The sequence below is a fragment of the Macrobrachium nipponense genome, chromosome 4 (genome assembly GCF_015104395.2).
Source record: "Macrobrachium nipponense isolate FS-2020 chromosome 4, ASM1510439v2, whole genome shotgun sequence".
NCBI classification, from domain to species: Eukaryota; Metazoa; Arthropoda; class Malacostraca; order Decapoda; family Palaemonidae; genus Macrobrachium; species Macrobrachium nipponense.
In genome coordinates, this window is record NC_061100.1 from 145,048,718 (window position 1) to 145,068,717 (window position 20,000).

Genomic DNA, 20,000 nt, shown 5'->3' on the forward strand with positions numbered 1-20,000 from the left:
AAATCTGATGCAATCTCACATACTAAATGTGCAATACCCATGTGGGACTTGACAAAGATATACACGTACCAGACGAGTCTGTTAAAAAAAAAAAAAGAAAGACGCATACCCGACCGAAACGGAGGCTGGGCGACAAATTAAAATTGACATGTTTTGACAACAATGCAAGGACTCGACTCTCTCGCTATCAAACGCGCTGACAGAATAGGGAAGCAAACGGATCTCGCAGACTCTCTAATCTACAGTGTCGACATAAAAGTTAAACATTTGCAGCTTTGAAAAGACAAGGATCTCTCTCTTACGTATATATATTCTTTTACAAGACGTAAATGCGAAATCTGAACACACATTTAAAACATCCTGTTTCTAAGCTATCTATGGAATCTGAAAAAAATGTTTTTGCACCAATCTACATGACATTTCAAAGGGAGGGGCAAAACAGCATTTTTGAAAGTAGCAATATATAATATACCTCCCCCCAGAAGATTTTTTATCACGGTGTTGAATCCATCGATTCGCAACGAGATAGATAATCAGCAACTACATTGTTTTTGCCACTAATGTGCTGCACTCTTAAGTTATACTGTTGCAGACACAAAGACCACCAGGTCAGTCTTTGATTATGATTTTTCATTTTCTGGATAAATGATAGTGGATTGTGATCAGACATAACTAAAATTTCTTCATTCCTAGGTCTATTCACATACACTTCAAATTTTTTCAATGCAGTGATTAAGGCTAAAGTTTCCTTCTCGATTGTCGAATATACTTTCTGATGTTTTTTTCAATTTTGTAGACATGAAGCACACAGGATGGTAGATATTATTTTCATCTTCTTGAAGTAGAACAGCTCCAACGCCACAGTCTGACGCATCAACTTGTATCACAAATTTCTTATCGAAGTCTGGAGCTTGAAGTACTGGTCTTGAAGTTAAAATGGCTTTTACCTTCTCAAAGGATTCTTGACACTCTGGAGTCCAAATAAACTTAGCTTTGGGACTAGTTAAGTCTGTCAAGGGAGCTACTACGGCTGAGAAATTTGGGCAAAAATGACGATAGAATCCAGCCATCCCCAAAAATCTCTGTAGCTGTTTCCTGGTAGTAGGTGGGGTAGCCTTACGGATACCTTCTACATTAGCATTTACTGGAGCAAGAAGGCCTTTCCCAACTTCAAACCCAAGATACTGCACAGTTGCCTTTCCAAACTCACTCTACTGTAAGTTGACTGTTAATCCTGCTTCTTGTAGTTTCTTGAAAACTTTCCTCAAAATCTTCAGATGTTCTTCCCACGTTGTAGAGTAAATCACGATGTCATCTAGGTATACACCTACTCCTTCTATTGATCCTAGCAGTTGATCCATCACTCGTTGAAATGTTGCGGGTGCATTCATCAGACCAAACGGCAGAACAGTATACTGATACAGTCCAAATGGAGTAATAAAAGCTGACAGCAGCTTTGCATTCTCATCTAAGGGAATTTGATAATATCCTTTCAACAAGTCTATCTTGGAAACAAACTTGGCTTGCCCAATATTATCAAGTAACTGACCTATAAGAGGCAAAGGATAATTATCAGCCACACTGATAGAATTCAGCTTCCTATAATCAGTACACATCCTAAATGAACCATCTGGTTTCTTCACTAACACACATGGAGAACTAAAGTGACTTGAACTGGGTTCTGCTAATCCATGTTGCAGCAAATACTCAACTTCCTTCTTCAAAACATCTCGATGATACGGTGATAAGCGATAGGCTCTTTGCTTGAAAGGTTTTCCATCTTCTTGAATCTTGATTTCATGCTTGGTCAGATCAGTACGTCTAGGCACATCTGAAAAAATTTCTGGAAAACTTCTAATTACGTCACTTAAGTCTTCACCTTGTTCAACACTCAGATGTTTCAATTTATCCTCCAAATTTTCCAAAATTGAAGAATTATACATCTTGCTTGCAGCTCCCAATTCGTAGCCATCATCGTCTTCTGTAGATAAAGTTGTCTGGGTTACTGACACAGTTTTAGTTTTAGTTTCTGAGAAATAAGGTTTCAAGAGGTTCACATGTATCTTCCTTTGTCTTCTTCTTCATTCTGGTGTTTCAATCACATAAGTTCTATCACTTAACTTCTGAATTATCTTGTAAGGACCTTGAAATTTATTAGTGAGGGGAAATCTCTTGACAGGTAAGAACACTAACACTTGTTGACCAACACTAAAACTTCTTAGCTTAGCCTTAGCATCAAATCTCCTTTTCGTTTTCTCTTGACTCATTTTCAAGTTTTCTAAAGAGAATTTTCTAATCTCTTTCAACCTTTTCCTTAAGTTCTTCACATACTCTCCTTGGCTTTCCTCTTGATTTTCTTCCCAATTTTCTGCAAGAATCTTCAACGGTCCTCTCACTTCTCTTCCAAAAATCATCTCATTAGGTGAACATCCCATACTTTCTTGATAAGCACTCCTAACTTCAAACAACATTAATGGTAAACCAACATCCCATTCTCTTCCTGACTCAGAACAATACTTTGTCAGCATACTGTTCAATGTCTGGTGGAACCTTTCCAAGGCACCTTGAGTTTCTGGATGATAGGCAGTGGATAACTGTTGTTTCACTCCTAACAAATTCATCACATCCTGGAATAACTTTGAAATAAAGTTTGTTCCTCTGTCACTTTGTACTATTTCTGGTATTCCAAACTTTGAGAAAAACTCCACAAGTTTTTCAGCAACTATCTTGGCAGATATTTTTCTAACAGGGATTGCTTCTGGATACCTTGTCACAGGACACATTAATGTCAACAAATACTCATTTCCCTTCTTTGTCTTCGGCAATGGTCCAACCATGTCTATAATCACTTTGCTAAAGGGTTCTCCTCTAACTTCTATAGGTTGTAGAGGGGCTTTCTTGATGGTTTCATTCGGTTTTCCAGCTATACTGGCAGGTATGACACTCACGACAGAACCTGCTAACATCTTTGTGAAGTCCAGGCCAGAAAAATATTTCATGATCTTCTCCACAGTCTTCCTGATTCCCATATGTCCAGACTCATGAGCTACTGCAACCACTTGCTTTCTCAATGGATATGGAATCAAAATTTGATGATATTCGCCCCATACAGCATCTCCTGGATATCTGTAGGTCTATACTTCCTCATCAGTAAACCTTCCTTCAGATAGTAACAGGTAGGAGTTTGTTGCATCTCTTCTCGATCAACAACTCTAAAGAACAAATCAGTTAACGATGCATCCTTCTTCTGCAAGTCCATCAGCTTCTCTCTTGTCACTTGACCAACTTCAAGGGTTGAATTCTCAATATCTGCTAACTCAGCTACTGTAGTTTCACTACTGTCTTCAGTAACACTTTGACTACTCGGAGTCTCTTCAGGAACATCAGGTTCTTCTTCTTCGTCGTCGTCGTCTTCTTCATCTTCTTGGGAAATCTCTTCTTGGTCAGCACTATGGGAAACTTCGCTTCCCTGGAATAATTCTTCTAAGCACAAAGATCCTTCACTTGATCCTTCTTGGGTGTGTAAATCCTCAGTTTCTTCACTTACAGTCGTAGTCCTCTTCATACTTCTGGTAGTTACACAACTAGGAAACAGGTAGGGGTTATTCTTCTCCAACTCTTCTGTAGGACTAATCCTCAATGGTTTGTCTGTCACTACAGGACAAGGAATAAATGGCACACCACCAACTTCATTCCCCAACAGTACATGTATACCTTCCACAGCTAGTGAGTCCTTTACAGCAAAATCAACATTCCCTGTCACCAATTCACATGACAGGTGTAAGCGGCATATAGGAGTTACTTCCTCTCCTCCTATACCCTTCAAAATAACTGAATCTCCTGTGAGACTCTTCTCCAACTGAGGGTGAGAACCACGTACTACCCTAGGGTTACTCCCTGTATCACGTAATATCTTGACTGGTACCTGCATACTTCCTTCTTGAGTTGACAGCATACCCTCATAGATATATGGCTTAAAAGCCTCCACACTGCTTAGCCACTCACTGCTTGAGGTAACATTTCCACTGGTTGCTAAACATTCAGCTTGTTTAGTTTCATTCTTCTCTGGAGTCTGATTCTTTCCCACACTGAACTTCGTAGTTCGTTTCACAACTTGACTAACTGGTTTTGACTGCTGTTGATTCCGGTAACACTCTTGACTGTAGTGTCCCCACTCTTCCCCACTCTTCCACACTTGAAACAGACAACATTAGGTTTTTGTAACTGTCTTGAAAAACTGGATGAGGATTTCACATTAGTTTGCTGAGGTGTATTACCTTGTGTACTCTTAGTAGTATCACTTGTAGGTTTCCCATTAAATTTGTTCCTGTTATTTGGATAAGACTTAAAACCTGGGCGTTGTTGACTCTGGTACTTGACATTGTAATTACGTTTACTACTGATTATATTGTAATCTTCACTAAGGGTAGCAGCTTTGTCAAGTTTCTTCACTTCTCTCTCTCTTAAATAGGCTCTTATATGTTCAGGAATTCCTTAAGATACTGTTCAAGAACAAGTAACTCTTTCTAACTCCTCAAAAGTTTTAACTTTAGCAGCTTCTACCCAACGTTTGAAACACCTTCTCACTTTGTAAGCATAATCTAAGAATGTTCCCTTCTCATCTTTTCTCAAATTTCTGAATCTCTCATTGTAGAACTCTGGGGTCATCTGGTAAACTTGTAGCACACTGTGTTTAAGTACCTTGTAGTCTTTACACTGATCAGCTGTTAAGGCTAGATAAGCACTTCTCCCTTTACCAATTAAGACACTTTGTAGCAAAACTGACCATTTATCCTCTGGCCATCCCATACCTGAAGCCACTTTCTCAAAGTGATCAAAAAACTCATCTGGAGCTTCTTCAGTAAACTTAGGGATTAACTTCTGTACTCTCACCACATCAAATACAGGGTCTTGATTACCTTGGTTAGGGTTAGACGGTGTTACAGGTAATGTGGATCTAGCTCTTATTAATTCCATTTCCCTTTCATGTCTTGCGATTTCTCTTTCCTCTGCTGCTTTTTCTTTTTCTTCTTCTCTTTCTCTTCTTTCTTGTTTTTCCCTGTCTATTCTTTCTCTCTTTCAGCTTGCATTCTCTCTCTTTCAGCAAGCATTTTTAGCTTAATCAAATTCTCTTCTGCTTCAATGTGTCTAAGCTCTAACTCTGCATCACTTTTCTCTTTCTTTTCTGCTTGCTTATTCATGAGATCAGCACGTGCTACATTCAACAACTCTTGAGCCAATTCTAACTCATCTTCATCAGTTATTCTACCAGAGTTTGTCAATGATTCCATAGCAATACATCTTATTTGTGCCTTTACCATACTAGTAGACACATAACCATCACATGCCTCTGCTAAAGCGCTCCACTGTGCTCTAGACAGAGTGGTTTCAGACAAAACTTGGATGGAAGGGGCTGCTAAAAATTCCTGAACATTGAACTGAGCCATTTTCCTCTAAGTTATCAACTTACAATTCAATACAATAAATGCAAAACAAAATTATATGGTCACTCTCCTAACAAAATATATCCTTAATACCACCAGTATATTCTAGAGTGATAATGAAATCTGCTTTCCCGGGTCTCTGGGCACCATTAAACAATGTTACGAAGTGCCAAGTATCTGGTTACCATGCATCAAACATTACCTCACAAAAAGCCAGACACCTGAGCCCTCATAACACGTTTAAACGACTGAATACTCTAAAGGCAACAGTGATCCCTTAAAACTTACCAATATTGCAGAAAATCAGACTAAGTTTCATCAAAACAGTGTGAGGTAATCTTGTAAGTAATTAAATTAATCAAAGGGCATCACTCCATCAACAACTTTAAAACTCTAAGTATTTCCCTGATTTCAGAAGTCTAAGTACTTCCCTGGTTCTAAGTCACTTCAAGAAAATTGAAGGAAAGCAAATCAATTACCACTCTATGGTTCTACCTAACATCAATATAATCATAATCATATATACTTATACTGGTGTAAGATAAAGAAAACACTTATAAAAATTTTAAATACAAAAATTTATTATTAAATTCAAAATTTATAAGTGAAATTCACAATATCAGGGAAAATTACTGTTACTTGAAAACAAAGTAAAGTTTAATTAATTCTTGAATTAAATAAAGTAAAATTAAATCAAAATTAATTTATCACAAAACTCAAGGAAATTAATTCAATTGAAATTCAAAAGTGTTAGGCAATAATTGAAAATTTGAAATTAATTCACAAGTACTAAACAGTAATAAAACTTGAAAAGAATTCTAAGTAAATGCAAATTAATTCACAAGTGTTAAATTTAAATGTGTAATGATAAAGCAATGAAAATAACTAAGTCAATTAAATTGTGAATGCAAACGAAAATATAAAATAAAAAGACACACTTCAATAAGAAAATGAATAAGTGCACAAACAATGGAACAGACACAAACACAAAAAAAATCAGCAATGTTTAAAAGTGTTAAACTTTTTCACTCAAAAACACTGTAACCAACAGTTTTTTTACCAAACCAATTATTAGTTATTAATTAAACACCATTCCTATCCGTTATTAATTAAACACACTCCCTATCCATTATTAGTTGCAACTAATAAAAATATAACACACTTACCTTGGTATACCAATTTCTTTCTTTCTCTTTTACTGCAGCTTGTATATTACACTTTCACAAAAACCAGGCGCCGTTACGAAATGTTTGTTCAGATTCCACAAAAGAAACTAAATAAACTAAATAAATTCTAAGAAATATTAAATATAAAATTCTCACAAGTTATGAGTGACCAATTTACGTTACGTTAATATAATCTCGATGTCGAGTGAGAGAGAGAGAGAGAGAGAGAGAGAGAGCGAGAGAGAGAGAGAACTGACTGCCTCAAGGTCTCAAGATAGAATGAAAATCTCTTCCTTTACGGAAATGACAGAGCAGATGACAAATACGTTCTTGGTACGAAAGTTTCCAGAAAGTTCTGAAATCTGATGCAATCTCACATACTAAATGTGCAATACCCACGTGGGACTTGACAAAGATATACACGTACCAGACAAGTCTGTTAAAAAAAAAAAAAAGAATGAAGCATACCCGACCGAAACGGAGGCTGGGCGACAAATTAAAATTAACATGTTTTGACAACAATGCAAGGACTCGACTCTCTCGCTATCAAACGCGCTGACAGAATAGGGAAGCAAACGGATCTCGCAGACTCTCTAATCTACAGTGTCGACATAAAAGTTAAACATTTGCAGCTTTGAAAAGACAAGGATCTCTCTCTTTACGTTATATATATATTCTTTTACAAGACGTAAATGCGAAATCTGAACACACATTTAAAACATCCTATTCTAAGCTATCTAGGAATCTGAATAAATGTTGCACAATCTACATGACATTTCAAAGAGTGGAAAACATGCATTTGGAAAGTAGCAATATATAATAATATATATATATATATATATATATATATTATATATATATATATATATATATATATATATAATATGAAAACTGGTGGGGCCCCATGACTTTTTTTCTGGATCCGCTAGTGCTTTAAATGGACAGTGCTTTGAAGAACACAAGAATTCACATAGAGCAGGTGAAAAAGATAACAATGACAAGGCATAAATTCACAGTACCGCGTTTCTCTCGGTGTCCCAAACAGTCATTTCATTCTCCTAGCCATTTTCTCTATTATCTTCTTAATCCTTCATCTACACTCACCTATGTATTAATACATTAATGCTTCGTCTCGATAACGTTCCGCTTATCAGCTACATTCACAAGTCGTTTTTTGATATGCCTTTTCAATCTGCTCTCTCGAGGATTCGTGTATTCTGGCCTCTATGGCGTCTATTTTGCTCACAGATCTCGTCCTCGGTGTAGAGCTTTAGTCTCAGAATATAACAAAGAAAAACGATGGAAGACTCCTGGACTCTTCTTATCAGGAAGGTTAAGAACTCATGATCGTCAATACTCGATAGACTCATAGCAATCGTTATACACAGCCAAATTGTAGAAACTTGACGAGAAATAAGGAGAAAAGTTTTGTTTGAAGAATTCTTTTGAGACAAAAAACCGGAGAAGTAAACCTTGAAGATACAGTGAATGAAATGATCCCATGTATACCTAATGCATCACTATTTTAGCTCTCACGCTATAGCTGGAAGCAAACTATTATTCGGACCAGTACATAGTTTATAAGGAAAAGAGGCTACGAGCATATGGACGAAGAAACAATGCTCTGAAGGAGTCATATGCCCCGGCAAACCACTACCTATGTCAGCAGTACTAACTGTAGACAAACTGGACGTCAACCACACCTAATCTGCTTTGATACTTTCCCTTCTACATCACAGATCAGGGCCGTTCTTGTACATGGCGATGACAGGAGCGATGGACGCCTCTGCCATCATCTTGACTACGCCCTTGGCCACCCGTCTAGGGAGAAAGACCATGGTCTTCGGCGGCCTATTCTTTGGAGCGTCACTCGTTCTTGCGGAGCAATTTGTTCCCGCAGGTAAGATGAGAATGAAACGCAGGAATTTTCATTGTATTGTACTATGATCAAATACATTTCAATCACATTGAACACCCTGAAATGTGTATTATTGTTTACATTGCTGCAGTTAATGTCTAAATTAGTTATAACCAATGATTATTAATAAATAAGCATTTTCCTAGAGTACGTAAATACGAACGCAAATATAAAAACAGAGTACAGAATACTTAACATCTATATAAATATATATATATATATATATATATATATATATATATATATAAATATATTATATATATATATATATATATATATATATATATGATATATATATATATACATATATAATATACTATATATATATATATATATATATATATATATATATATATATATATATATAGATGTCAAGTATTATGTAACTCTGTATATATTTACGTGCGCATTACGTATATTAGCAAAATGCTTACTTATTAATAATCATTGGTTATGACTAATTTAGACTATATATAATATTATATATATATATATATATATATATATATATTATATTGTAGCTTAATTTTTTAATTTAGACTATATATATATATATATATATATATATATATATATATATATATATATATATATATAGATATATACATACTGAGTATGCTTTGTTTCCATGACTATTCACAAATGAGAAAACGAAAATATTGGCAATTAAAATTTAATACCTGATGGGCACTGAAGAATACAGCTTAGTTTATGACGTCTCTCACGAAGCTGATATAATTATGGCATCAGAGATAAAGCAGAATAATAAAATCCAGTAACTGGAAAAATTAAAAAAAGATAAGTGATGGTTGAAGAACTATTATTCGTGGATGCTGCATTTTTATCAATTACTTTTCAAAGTATTCGTTACCTTTATAACCATGAAACAAACATGGGATAACTCAAATACAAATAGAAGTATACATTGAAGGCCTGTTCCTTCGTTTATTGTAAACGTGAATTTGTTACATCAATTTCCACTGATTTACCCGTTTCAAAATCATGAGAATTTCCGTCTGGTCTGGGAAAAGGAAAATAGACAGCTCTCTGTTGTCCCCAGGAAGTATATGAAAGTGAATTTGCCGAAGCAAATATCCTACTTCATATGCAATGAAAGGTTTCTGAGAGGACAAACATCTTCCTCCAGGGTTGATCAGTCGACCCCCTTTCGCAGTTTAACAGCCCTTCCCCTCAAAAAAGACCAAATTTGGACCTCTCTCAAAATTCAGTCTCTTGTTGCCACTTGCGAGGTCAGCCTTTGCTGAAATTTTCGTGAAAATCTCCATATAACGTTTTACGTAACCATGAGTCCAATATGACAAGTAAACAAACTTAACCACAATCGTAACTTACAGGTCATGTGAAATAGGAAGATAGTTCATATGTCTCCACTTTGCTTACCTATACAGTATGCTTGAAAACACCTGCCACATTTAAGTTAAGCACTTATTCTTTATTTTTCTCATTCTTATAGTTTATCCTTCTCAGGATATCACTATCTCCCTTCTTCTTTCCCTTCCAGATTTTGGCTGGGCCAAGTGGGTTTTGGTCATGGTAGGATTTTTGCTCGTAGGAAGTGCTTTCCAGGTGAGTAACAAGAACGTTTTTTAAGGTAATGCGGCTGTATTCATTGATATTTAGAAAAGTTTGTTTGGAGCATCTCATTTCAAGGGTACATGCGTGAAGGTACCGCTGGTCCTTTAATTAATAAAGAAAAGCATGAGTTTGGTCAGTATCTGAATTGCCGACGGCAAAAAAAAAAAGCCACGATCATCGGCTAATAAGCCTTTTGAACATCCTTAGGGTAGGGCATTGACTAGCAACCTCATGCCACCAAAACTTATATATAAAACAGGAAAGGTAGCACCTTCCAACGTTACCTTAGATAAAAGGAAACATGCATGTATGTTACATGCTATTAACAATGCCTTCAGCGCCGTACAACACAAAGGGCCTCTCTGAAGTTCCGTCACTCATGACTTTCCTGTGCTCTGTCTTCCATGAACACTTCTGGCTCAGATCAAGGCTTTTCAACTTTTCGTTGAATTGACCTCAACATAATCATTTAGATATGTACCAATCTTTTAGATATTATCCAATTACTCTGCCTAGATATTATAATCAATCTACTCTACGTAGATTTATGAATAAAGGTGAAATCTGTTCACACCGGACGTCATAGCTAAACGGGGTCCTTGAGGATGAAATGGGATGTCTTCACTGTTTACCCAATTCATTCCAGGTCAACTTTATCTATGGGCCAGAGCTCTTCCCGACCGAAGTAAGGACAAGAGGATTTGGCTTCCTACAAATGATAAGTCAGGCTGGTTTCGTCTGCGCGCCAATTGTTACCGAATTTCTCGTAAGTGTCTCTCTCTCTCCATATATATATATATATATATATATATATATATATATATATATATATATATATATATATGTATATATATATATATATATATATATATATATATATATATATATATATATATATATATATATATAAGCGAATACCACAGGAAAATGATAGTCAGAAATCGAAGCGTGTAAGGACAACGCTTTTTCCCTATTTTCATTGTATCCGATCATCAAGTCGCGTTGTTCTTACTTCCATCCGATAGAGCGTTCCGCGCCCTTTCCGCCGATGTATAACACATGCAATTCCATTATTTGTATGCCTTAATATATCTAAATGTATGTCTGTAAGAAAACACAAATCTACTGTCTCAGAGTCATTTCTGTTCGCGGTGTGAGGCTGTACTACTTATCCGTCCGCTCCTGTCTATGTCAACCCAGTTTGTCTGTAAATAAATCATCAGTATCTTAGCTACCTGTCTTAATCTCTGGTCCTCACACCTGTGACCTCCCGGAGTTGGTAACACAGCGGTTTAGGCCCAGCCTTTAACGGACTAAATACGGCCGTTCACCTTCAGGGAACCTTTAACAGACTCAATACGGCGCCACAGTTTAGGTCTCTGAAAAAACTCCATTGCGAGGACGACACCAGCGCCATTAACAGACTAATCACGGCACTGCTTCCCAGCGGGTTTGGGTGTTTATTTTCGAGGACGGGTAGCTGGGTGCTGGTCAGCCAACACAAAATTCAGGCGGCGGTTCAGAAACATCCATCCGACGTCACGGCCTCCTTTGCCTCACCCGGGGGACGCCAGATATCTTCTCGACCCGCCGAACCTGCGGGCCTCCTCGGTTCTTCCCCCGGTGCCATTGCCGCACCTGCGAGTCCCCAGACGACTTCCCCTGCCTGCCGACACCGCTGCTACACCCAGGGATGTGCTTTACCCACCCGACATCACTGCCGCACATGTGGGCCTGCTCGGCCCCCCTGACGTCGCTGCCTGTGGGCCTCCCTGCTGCTGACGCGTGTACACCCAGGGAGCTACCCACCCGACGTCACTGCCACACATGTGGGCCTGCTCGGCCCCTTGACGTCGCTGCCTGTGGGCCTCTTCAAACCCTCGACGCTGCCGTCGCTCCTGGGGCTCGCTCGGCCTTCCTGACGTTGATGCCACGCGTGTGGACCTGCTCACCTTTTCCAACGCCGCGGCCTGTAGTCCTCCTCGGCCCACTGACACCGCTGCCACACCTGTGGGCCTCCCCTGCCAGCCGACGCCGCTACCTGTGGGTTTCCTCGACCTGCTGACGCCGCTGCTCACCTGTGGTTCTACTCTGCCCGCGGCAGGCCGCTGCCACGCTGGGGACTTCCTCAGCCCAACCTACGCCGCTGCCGCACCTGGGGATCCCCACGGCCTGTCCCACTCCTCCACCACACACAGTGCAGCTCTCTCTCTCTCTCGCAGTCTTGGTCACCCCGGCGTACAGTAGAACCCCCCAGGCTACTGCCAACGGAGGCATCCTGTCAGTCAGCGACTCGATGACGCCCCACAACAAGCATCACAAGGACACGGGGTCGCCCCCTACCTCCAAGATTGTCATCCAATAATTACTCCATAATCATTGTCTTGGGGCGGAGTATTTGTAAGGGCAACGCTTTTTCCCTATTTTGATTGTATCCGATCATCAAGTAGCGTTGTTCTTACTTCCATCTGATAGAGCGTTCCACGGCCTTTCCGCCGATGTATAACATGCAATTCCATTATTTGTATGCCTTAATATATCTAAATGTATGTCTGTAAGAAAACAAATCTACTGTCTCAGAGTCATTTCTGTTCATGGTGCAAGACTGTACTATTTATCCGTCTGCACCTGTTTATGTCAACCCAGTTTGTCTGTAAATAAATCATCAGTATCCCAGCAAAATTCTTGGTAAGAGTTTTGTCTCAAAAAATTCCGTGTAAATATTGCTAAGGGCAGGAGATAAGGGATTACCCATAGCCATACCAAACTTTTGTACAAAAAATTCCCCATTAAAACAAAATTTACTATCTTTGATACATAACCTTATGAGACTAATGAGGTTTGCTACACTTAAGGGAATGTCATGACGTTCTAATTCATCCTCCAAATATTCAAGAAAGTCATCTACAGGCACTTTTGTAAATAAAGAGACAACATCAAAACTAACCATATTAAAATCAAAATTCAAATTTAAACTATTCAATTTGTTTATAAAATCAACATTCGTGTTAGAAATGTTTCCTACCAAAGGAGTACGAATTTTTACAAGCCATTTAGATAAATTATATGTAACTGAGCCCACTTAACTAATGATTGGTCTGATAGGGTTATTGATTTTATGTGTCTTGACTAAACCATGCATATAAGGTAGGGAGGCACATTGCGGTGTAAACTGTTTAATTAAATGGTCCAAGCCCTTCTATTCATGACATCCTTCTGTAATGCTCTTATCATCACTCACAAACTGAAACTCCAACTTAACTTTCTATGGAAGTGTATGAACAAGCAAGTGAATAGTTTAAATTTGAATTTTGATTTTAATATGGTTAGTTTTGATGTTGTCTCTTTATTTACAAAAGTGCCTGTAGATGACTTTCTTGAATATTTGGAGGATGAATTAGAACGTCATGACATTCCCTTAAGTGTAGCAAACCTCATTAGTCTCATAAGGTTATGTATCAAAGATAGTAAATTATGTTTTAATGAGGAATTTTTTGTACAAAAGTTTGGCATGGCTATGGGTAATCCCTTATCTCCTGTCCTTAGCAATATTTACATGGAATTTTTTGAGACAAAACTCTTACCAAGAATTTTGCCCCAAAAAGTTATATGGTTTAGGTATGTGGATGATATTTTCTGTATTTGGCCAGTTCACGAAAATCTCCAGGAATTCCTTAATAATCTCAATAATTTAGTCCCTTCTATAAAATTTACTGTAGAGGAAGAGAGGAATTGTTATTTGAATTTTCTTGATGTAACTGTCCATAGAAATGATAGAAATTTCACCTTTTCAGTCTTTTGAAAATCAACTAATATTGCCTCTTTTGTTCATTACTACTCCAATCACCATCAAAATGTTAAATTCTCTGTTTTTTCTGGGATGTCCCTAAGGGCTTTACGTGTCTGTAGCCTGCAGTTTATTGACGCTGAAATTAAAACTATTTATGATATTGCATTGAAACTTAAATGCCCAAGGACTTTTGTAGATGTGGCATGGAAAAGAGCTAGAAAAACATTTTATTCAACTAATGACAAACTTGAATTTAGTAAGCATAACATTCTAAAATTACCCTATGATGAAAAGTTTTTAGATATTCCTAGAATTTTAAAGCTTTTTAACATAAATGTTATTTTCAGTAATATTAATGTCAAGAGTTTAGTAATTAAAAATTCTCCTAAAGATCTTCCAGGCTGCATATATGAATTCCTTCCGTTGCCAAAAAGTGTAGATAAACGGTCTATAACGGACAAAACCGGTAAATCTCTTTCACAAAATCTTAAACAGCATTATTCGTACTTATGAGAGATTAAGACCACCTATTAACTGGAGTCAAGCAAGAGCCTTAATCCCATGTAATGACACAGTTAAACGGAATATCATTGAATCTTGTTTCATCACGTCAAATAATAGAAATGTTCTAAATTTAAGTCTTGGTTTATTTAAACTTGATGCTTTCATAAAAAAAAAGTTGTTGATAAATATAAGCAACAAAATCAATATATTCAGTTTTTACATGTTTTGGACTGTAAAGATACTTTGTAATTTCGGTTAGGGTCAAATCTGTTTAGGTTTGTGACTGTGTGATATCCGATAATCCTGGATTATCTCTTTTAATTTTTATCCTTTTGACAATTAACCATCTGGTATTCTTGATCTTTTTGTGTACCTGAGACCTTTCTCTCCAATTGTATTTCATTAGCTCCTTGACAATGTCTTAGTAAAGACAAAAGCTCTTGGATTTCTGACTATCATTTTCCTGTGGTTATATTTACATATATATATATATATATATATATATATATATATATATATATATATATATATAATAAGTGTGTGTGTGTGTATGAGTGTTGTGCGTATGTGTGAATATATATGTACACATATATTCACACACACATAGTATATGTACCAGGTGTTTCGAAATTAGATCCCCCCCTCCACAGAACAAATGGAAAGTTATGAAGTTTTCTGCTATAGCCTATCTCCAAGTACATTATCTTAAGTTTCTATTAAGCTATTTTTCATTTTACATTTCTTTTATTTTCAGACTGAGTGACGGAGTTAGATACAGCCATGGCTAACATCTCGGAGGAAATCAGATGGATTGACTGAATCCGGGCTATAATTTTCAGAGAGGCCAGGGATGCTGGCGCATTCTTCATTTCACGTTCCTGGATAGCTAAATACATTAAAATAAACTGGAACAAAAATCCATGTGACTGTCATCACGAAAAGAGTGAGAATCTTGGAAGGCCTGAAGTCCTTTCTCAGGAGTGAAAAAATGTCTTAGCTGAGGCAGTTGGTAGAACAAGAAAATCTTCACGTAAATTGGCGTTTGAAACTAGAAACAAAAAGGGGAAAGAAGAGAAGTTATAGTGCTGTATATCGTGAGTTGAAAAAATCCGATATCAAGCCTTTTCATAATATCAGCAAGCCCAACATCACTCAGCAACAGAGAGAAGACCGTGCATGGTTTTGTGGTTCATTTCTTGAAGATTGGGATGAAGCTGACTTTCTCCATGTTGCCGCATCAGATGAATTCTTCATTTACACAGTCAGGAAGACAAATCATAAAAATGACATCATTTAGGCTGCAAAATTGGATGATATCAGCGATGATGTGCGATATTGCCAAGTTGTGAAATTTCCTGAATGTTTGGGAATTTTTCTCTGTTTCACTGCCAAATGGTTAATGTGGATCATCAAAGAAAAAGGACAGTCATGGAATGGCGAATATTTCAGAGAAACTGTTTTTACTGGTGGAGTATTTTCTTTCCTCAAAGATCCTGAAAATGTGTTATCTGTTGAAGAAATCACATTTTTGCATGATTAGGCACCATATTTCAAGGCTCTTCAGACACAGGAGCTGCTTTGAAACAGTGGTACTGATTTCCTCTCGTCAAGTGAATTTCCAGGTAGCTCCCCTGACCTTAATGTGTGTGAAAACATTTGTAGTATCTTAAAGGATCGTGTTGAAACACGCACAGTGAACTATGATGGTATACCAAGCCTCAACAACCTGCTAAGAGAGGTGACCGAAGTGCTCAGGGAAATGGAGTATGAGTCTCAGCTTTTTTGCGATTTGCTGAAATCATACCCCTCAAGAATGCAGGCAGTGGTAAAGACAAATGGAGGCCACACAAAATATTAAATACTCAGAGAGAAACTTAAATAAATACCTGTTCTGAATTACTTTTGTTTTTGTCCCTATCAATTTTAGTTTATGCTGTAGAGGGGGCTCTAATTTCGAAACACCCTGTATATACTGTATATAGTGTGAGTGAGTGTCTGCGGTTGTCTATGTGCGAGTGTGCACTTGTGCAGTCATCATTCATGCCAGTGTAACTAATTCCACGAATATTTTCCTCCAAATGACAGGCCAAACACGTATGGTGGGCTGGCGGTGTTCTTTTCGGCATCTGCGGGATGCTTGGGGCCCTGACCGTGCTGCCTCTCCCGGAAACGCAAAACCGACCTCTTCCTGAAACGTTGCAGGATGCTGAGAACAGGATGAAAAAGACCAAGAGTCAATCTAAGGATAATTCTTAGTTCAAGAGGAGCCTTTTTTGTTACTAACCCAACAAAATAAACACCAAGCTGGCAACAGCATTATAAAAGAAATCTAGATTGATTTTTTAATGTTGCTAATTTTGTCTTACCTTGTGGCATTACCTGTCCATGTGCTTGGCGCTTGCTGGTCAAAATGAGTTGAGTAGAATATAGAATTTGGGCCAAAGGCCAAGCACTAGGACCTATGAGGTTATTTAGCACTGAAATGGAAACTGACAGTAAAAGGGTTGAAAGGTGGAATAGGAGGAAAACCTCGCAGTTGCACTATGAATCAAGTGTTAAGAGAGGTTGAGGAGTGAGCTGAAGAAAGAAAATATTAAAAGAGGTACAGTAAAAGGAAGTCAAACCGAGCGACAGGAAATACACACCATGAGGTAAGCAGTTAAATCTTAAGCTGGTTGAGTCTCAGGAGGGCAACCTGTGATTTAATTCTGAAGGTATCATAAGTTGCAAATTTCTTTACATGATGAAAATTTGATGTCATATCACAATTATTCTAAACAAGTTTTCTAAAAAAAAAAAAAGTTATTGTAAATTTTCATATAACCAGGTTCCTCATCTAGGGCCTCAGTTTGTGACAAGTTTATTGTGTAGTAAACTGATAAACCTATTGAGAGGTATACATGCACCATATGTCGACAGTCACCACCTTTTGGTTTAGACTATGTCAGTGATTTTGAAGGATATTTTTTGTGTGATTTTAATGGGCAAGAAGTTCACATGATGTCAATGACAGCCTAATTCACAAGAGCAAAAAAATTCCTATTCAGTTCAACTTGATCAGTTTCCTGACTGAATGGCATCGCCATCATAAGTCACAGTCTACTTAATGATGTAAAAGTTTAATAAAATCATTGCAACTTCCTCACTTCTCTCTGTCTCCGCTTGCTCTGATGTGACCTAAAGGCTGGGTGGATCAGACATCGTCGAATCGAGCCCGCGACATTCGTAAAAGCAGTATGGCGACTGAACTACGACCGAATTACGGCCAGGTCTCCATGTTTCACGACGTCCACCTAATAATGATTGCGATAACTAGCTGCTGCACTTAGTAGTCGTGGTCGAGCCACGACTACTGTCAAAAGTCTCCATGTCATGCCGACGTATGATAGATTGTTTGGTTACTCTTTCAACTGATGTACTGTGATTACAGCAGACATAATTAGCAATTTCAACGTACGGTGTCCATTACGACGTACGTGATGTACTTGGCAAACCCTCAAGTTGTGTGGAGGGGGTGCACAGTAGCCACATTGTGACATTGTGTTTCCAGCTTTATATAAAATAAAATAAAAATTTCGAGCAGAATTTATCTCTGTATGGTGCTTTTATGTTGCATGGAACTAGTGGTTATTCAGCGGTGTGACTTTCGAACCACGTTGACAGTTAACTTCTATCACCAGAAATACACATATCTAAATGCTCAATGAAATGCCCGAGAATCGAACTCGCGGCCACCAGGGTGGCAGGCCAAGACCATACCGACCACGCCACTGAGGCGCTGAGCAGAATTCAGTAGACAAAGCTGCCTTTATTTTTATGTTTTAATTAACATAGATTAGGGATTCAATATTTTCAGTATTTTTAAAGTGGAATCTCTCATATACATGAATTAGACACAAAAAACCGACCTTAAGAGGACGTTCTGAAGAATGGGAATGGTTTTCAACAAAGGACCAAGTTCGATCTGGTAACAAACAATGGCTGCTCCTTGTTCGGGGAAGATGCAGGATTGCCAGCATTAGGGGCTTTAACACGCAAATAAGGACGAACCATTCTTTTATGAGAATCAACTAATTAAAGATGTTATTTGATTCCCGTAAGGAATACTTCATCATTTTCGATCCATAATTTAGCAAATAATATAAAAAAAATAATAAGAGGCAGAAAATTCCCTCGCTTAAAAGCCTCTAAAGTTGGGATTTCATGACGCATCAACGACTATCCGTTTCTAAAGCAGAGGAAGGACAGGACAGTCCTATTTTTGAGCATTCTTTCCTGTGTCCTGCTTCACCTTAAGAAGGACGCTAATTTGTCCTGCTTTCTGGGTCTGTCTAAAAAAAATATATTAATACTAAAAATATAGATAAATACAAATACATACACTAAACCAGTGAGAACTGATTGTCAAAATAACCAATGATTTTTTTATTAGGCTAATAATTTTATATAGTGGCTGTTGGTACAGTTAGGAACACTAGGCATGGAGCAGCAGTGTACTTGTATTAGACATGTCAAGATATCAATGACGCACACCGTCACGTCAGACGCCTGTAGTAGTAGTCCCGAGGCACACGTTGCATCAGAGTCTCATTCTGCTGAATGTTGAAGTGAGATTTGTTTGACCATTTCTTGCTTTATAGAATCACCCTAAAGAAATGCCGGAAAGAAAGACTACATTTAACCATGAATGGACCACGGAATTTGGGCTGATTTCTAAAAGTAGAGAAGGTGACTATAATGCACTTTGCACAATATGCCGTTGTGATGTGGATATTGGTGGCAAGGAAAAAATTGCAATTGAACGGCATGGTGCCACAGATAAACATAAAACTAACACTCGTAGTGCTGGTACATTATCAGTGTTATCATTTTTCTGCCCAGCTCGATCATCTCAAGATGATAAAATAATGGCTGCAGAACTGTGTAAAGTGTATCATGCTGTGAAGCATCATCAGTCATACACAAGTGTTTATTATGGAGTAAAAGTTGACAAAGAAATTTATAGTGACTCATTGATAATGGAGGGAGTAACATGTGGGAAAACTAAAACAAAAGCTTTGTGTGAAAATATTCTAGCACCGTATTCTGTAGAAACACACTTGGAGTACATCAAAGGACATGGATTGCCCTTTTCAATAGCAACTGATGCTTCAAACAAAGGTGCAACAAAGTGCTTCCCAATACTTTTGAGATACTTTCATCTTGAGAAGGGAGTGCACCGTGTGTTACTTGACTTCTACAGTGATATTGTTGTTGAAAATAGTGTGCTCAAAGTTTACAGCTATTTCAGCATTTCAGCTACAACAGCACAGTTGAAGGAATTCTGTGAATTTGTGGAGGATGGGATTGCCAGTTGCAATCTATTGCGGCATGTTGTGACTTTCTCTTTTGCGGCATGTTGTGGCTTTCTCTTTTGCCAGGTATTGATAGAATACTCAAGTGTTGGGAAGTCCTAAAAAGTCATTTCCAGAGCATAGGTGAAGAGGAGTGCCCTAAGGTAATATGGAAGTGCTTTGGAGATGAAGGAAATGCCTGTGAATCGTCTGAGAACTATTTCTTCTTCCTTAGTCACACTCTTAAAT

General features: G+C 37.8%; 1 protein-coding gene across 2 annotated transcripts in view; it reads left to right on the top strand.

Annotated features, from left to right (window-relative positions):
- Nucleotides 1–17,592, top strand: part of LOC135211253 (organic cation transporter protein-like) — a 24,110-nt gene extending 6,518 nt beyond the window's left edge. The window contains exons 5-8 of one of the 2 annotated variants that reach the window (XM_064244546.1): nt 8,350–8,510; nt 10,051–10,115; nt 10,771–10,890; nt 16,504–17,574. In XM_064244546.1, coding sequence (XP_064100616.1) covers nt 8,350–8,510; nt 10,051–10,115; nt 10,771–10,890; nt 16,504–16,674 — 517 coding nt within the window. In that variant the 3' untranslated portion in view covers nt 16,675–17,574. Of the gene's footprint in view, nt 1–8,349; nt 8,511–10,050; nt 10,116–10,770; nt 10,891–16,503 lie in introns of both variants that reach the window. The other variant, XM_064244547.1, reaches the window with a different exon arrangement.
- Nucleotides 17,593–20,000: the final 2,408 nt, after the last annotated feature.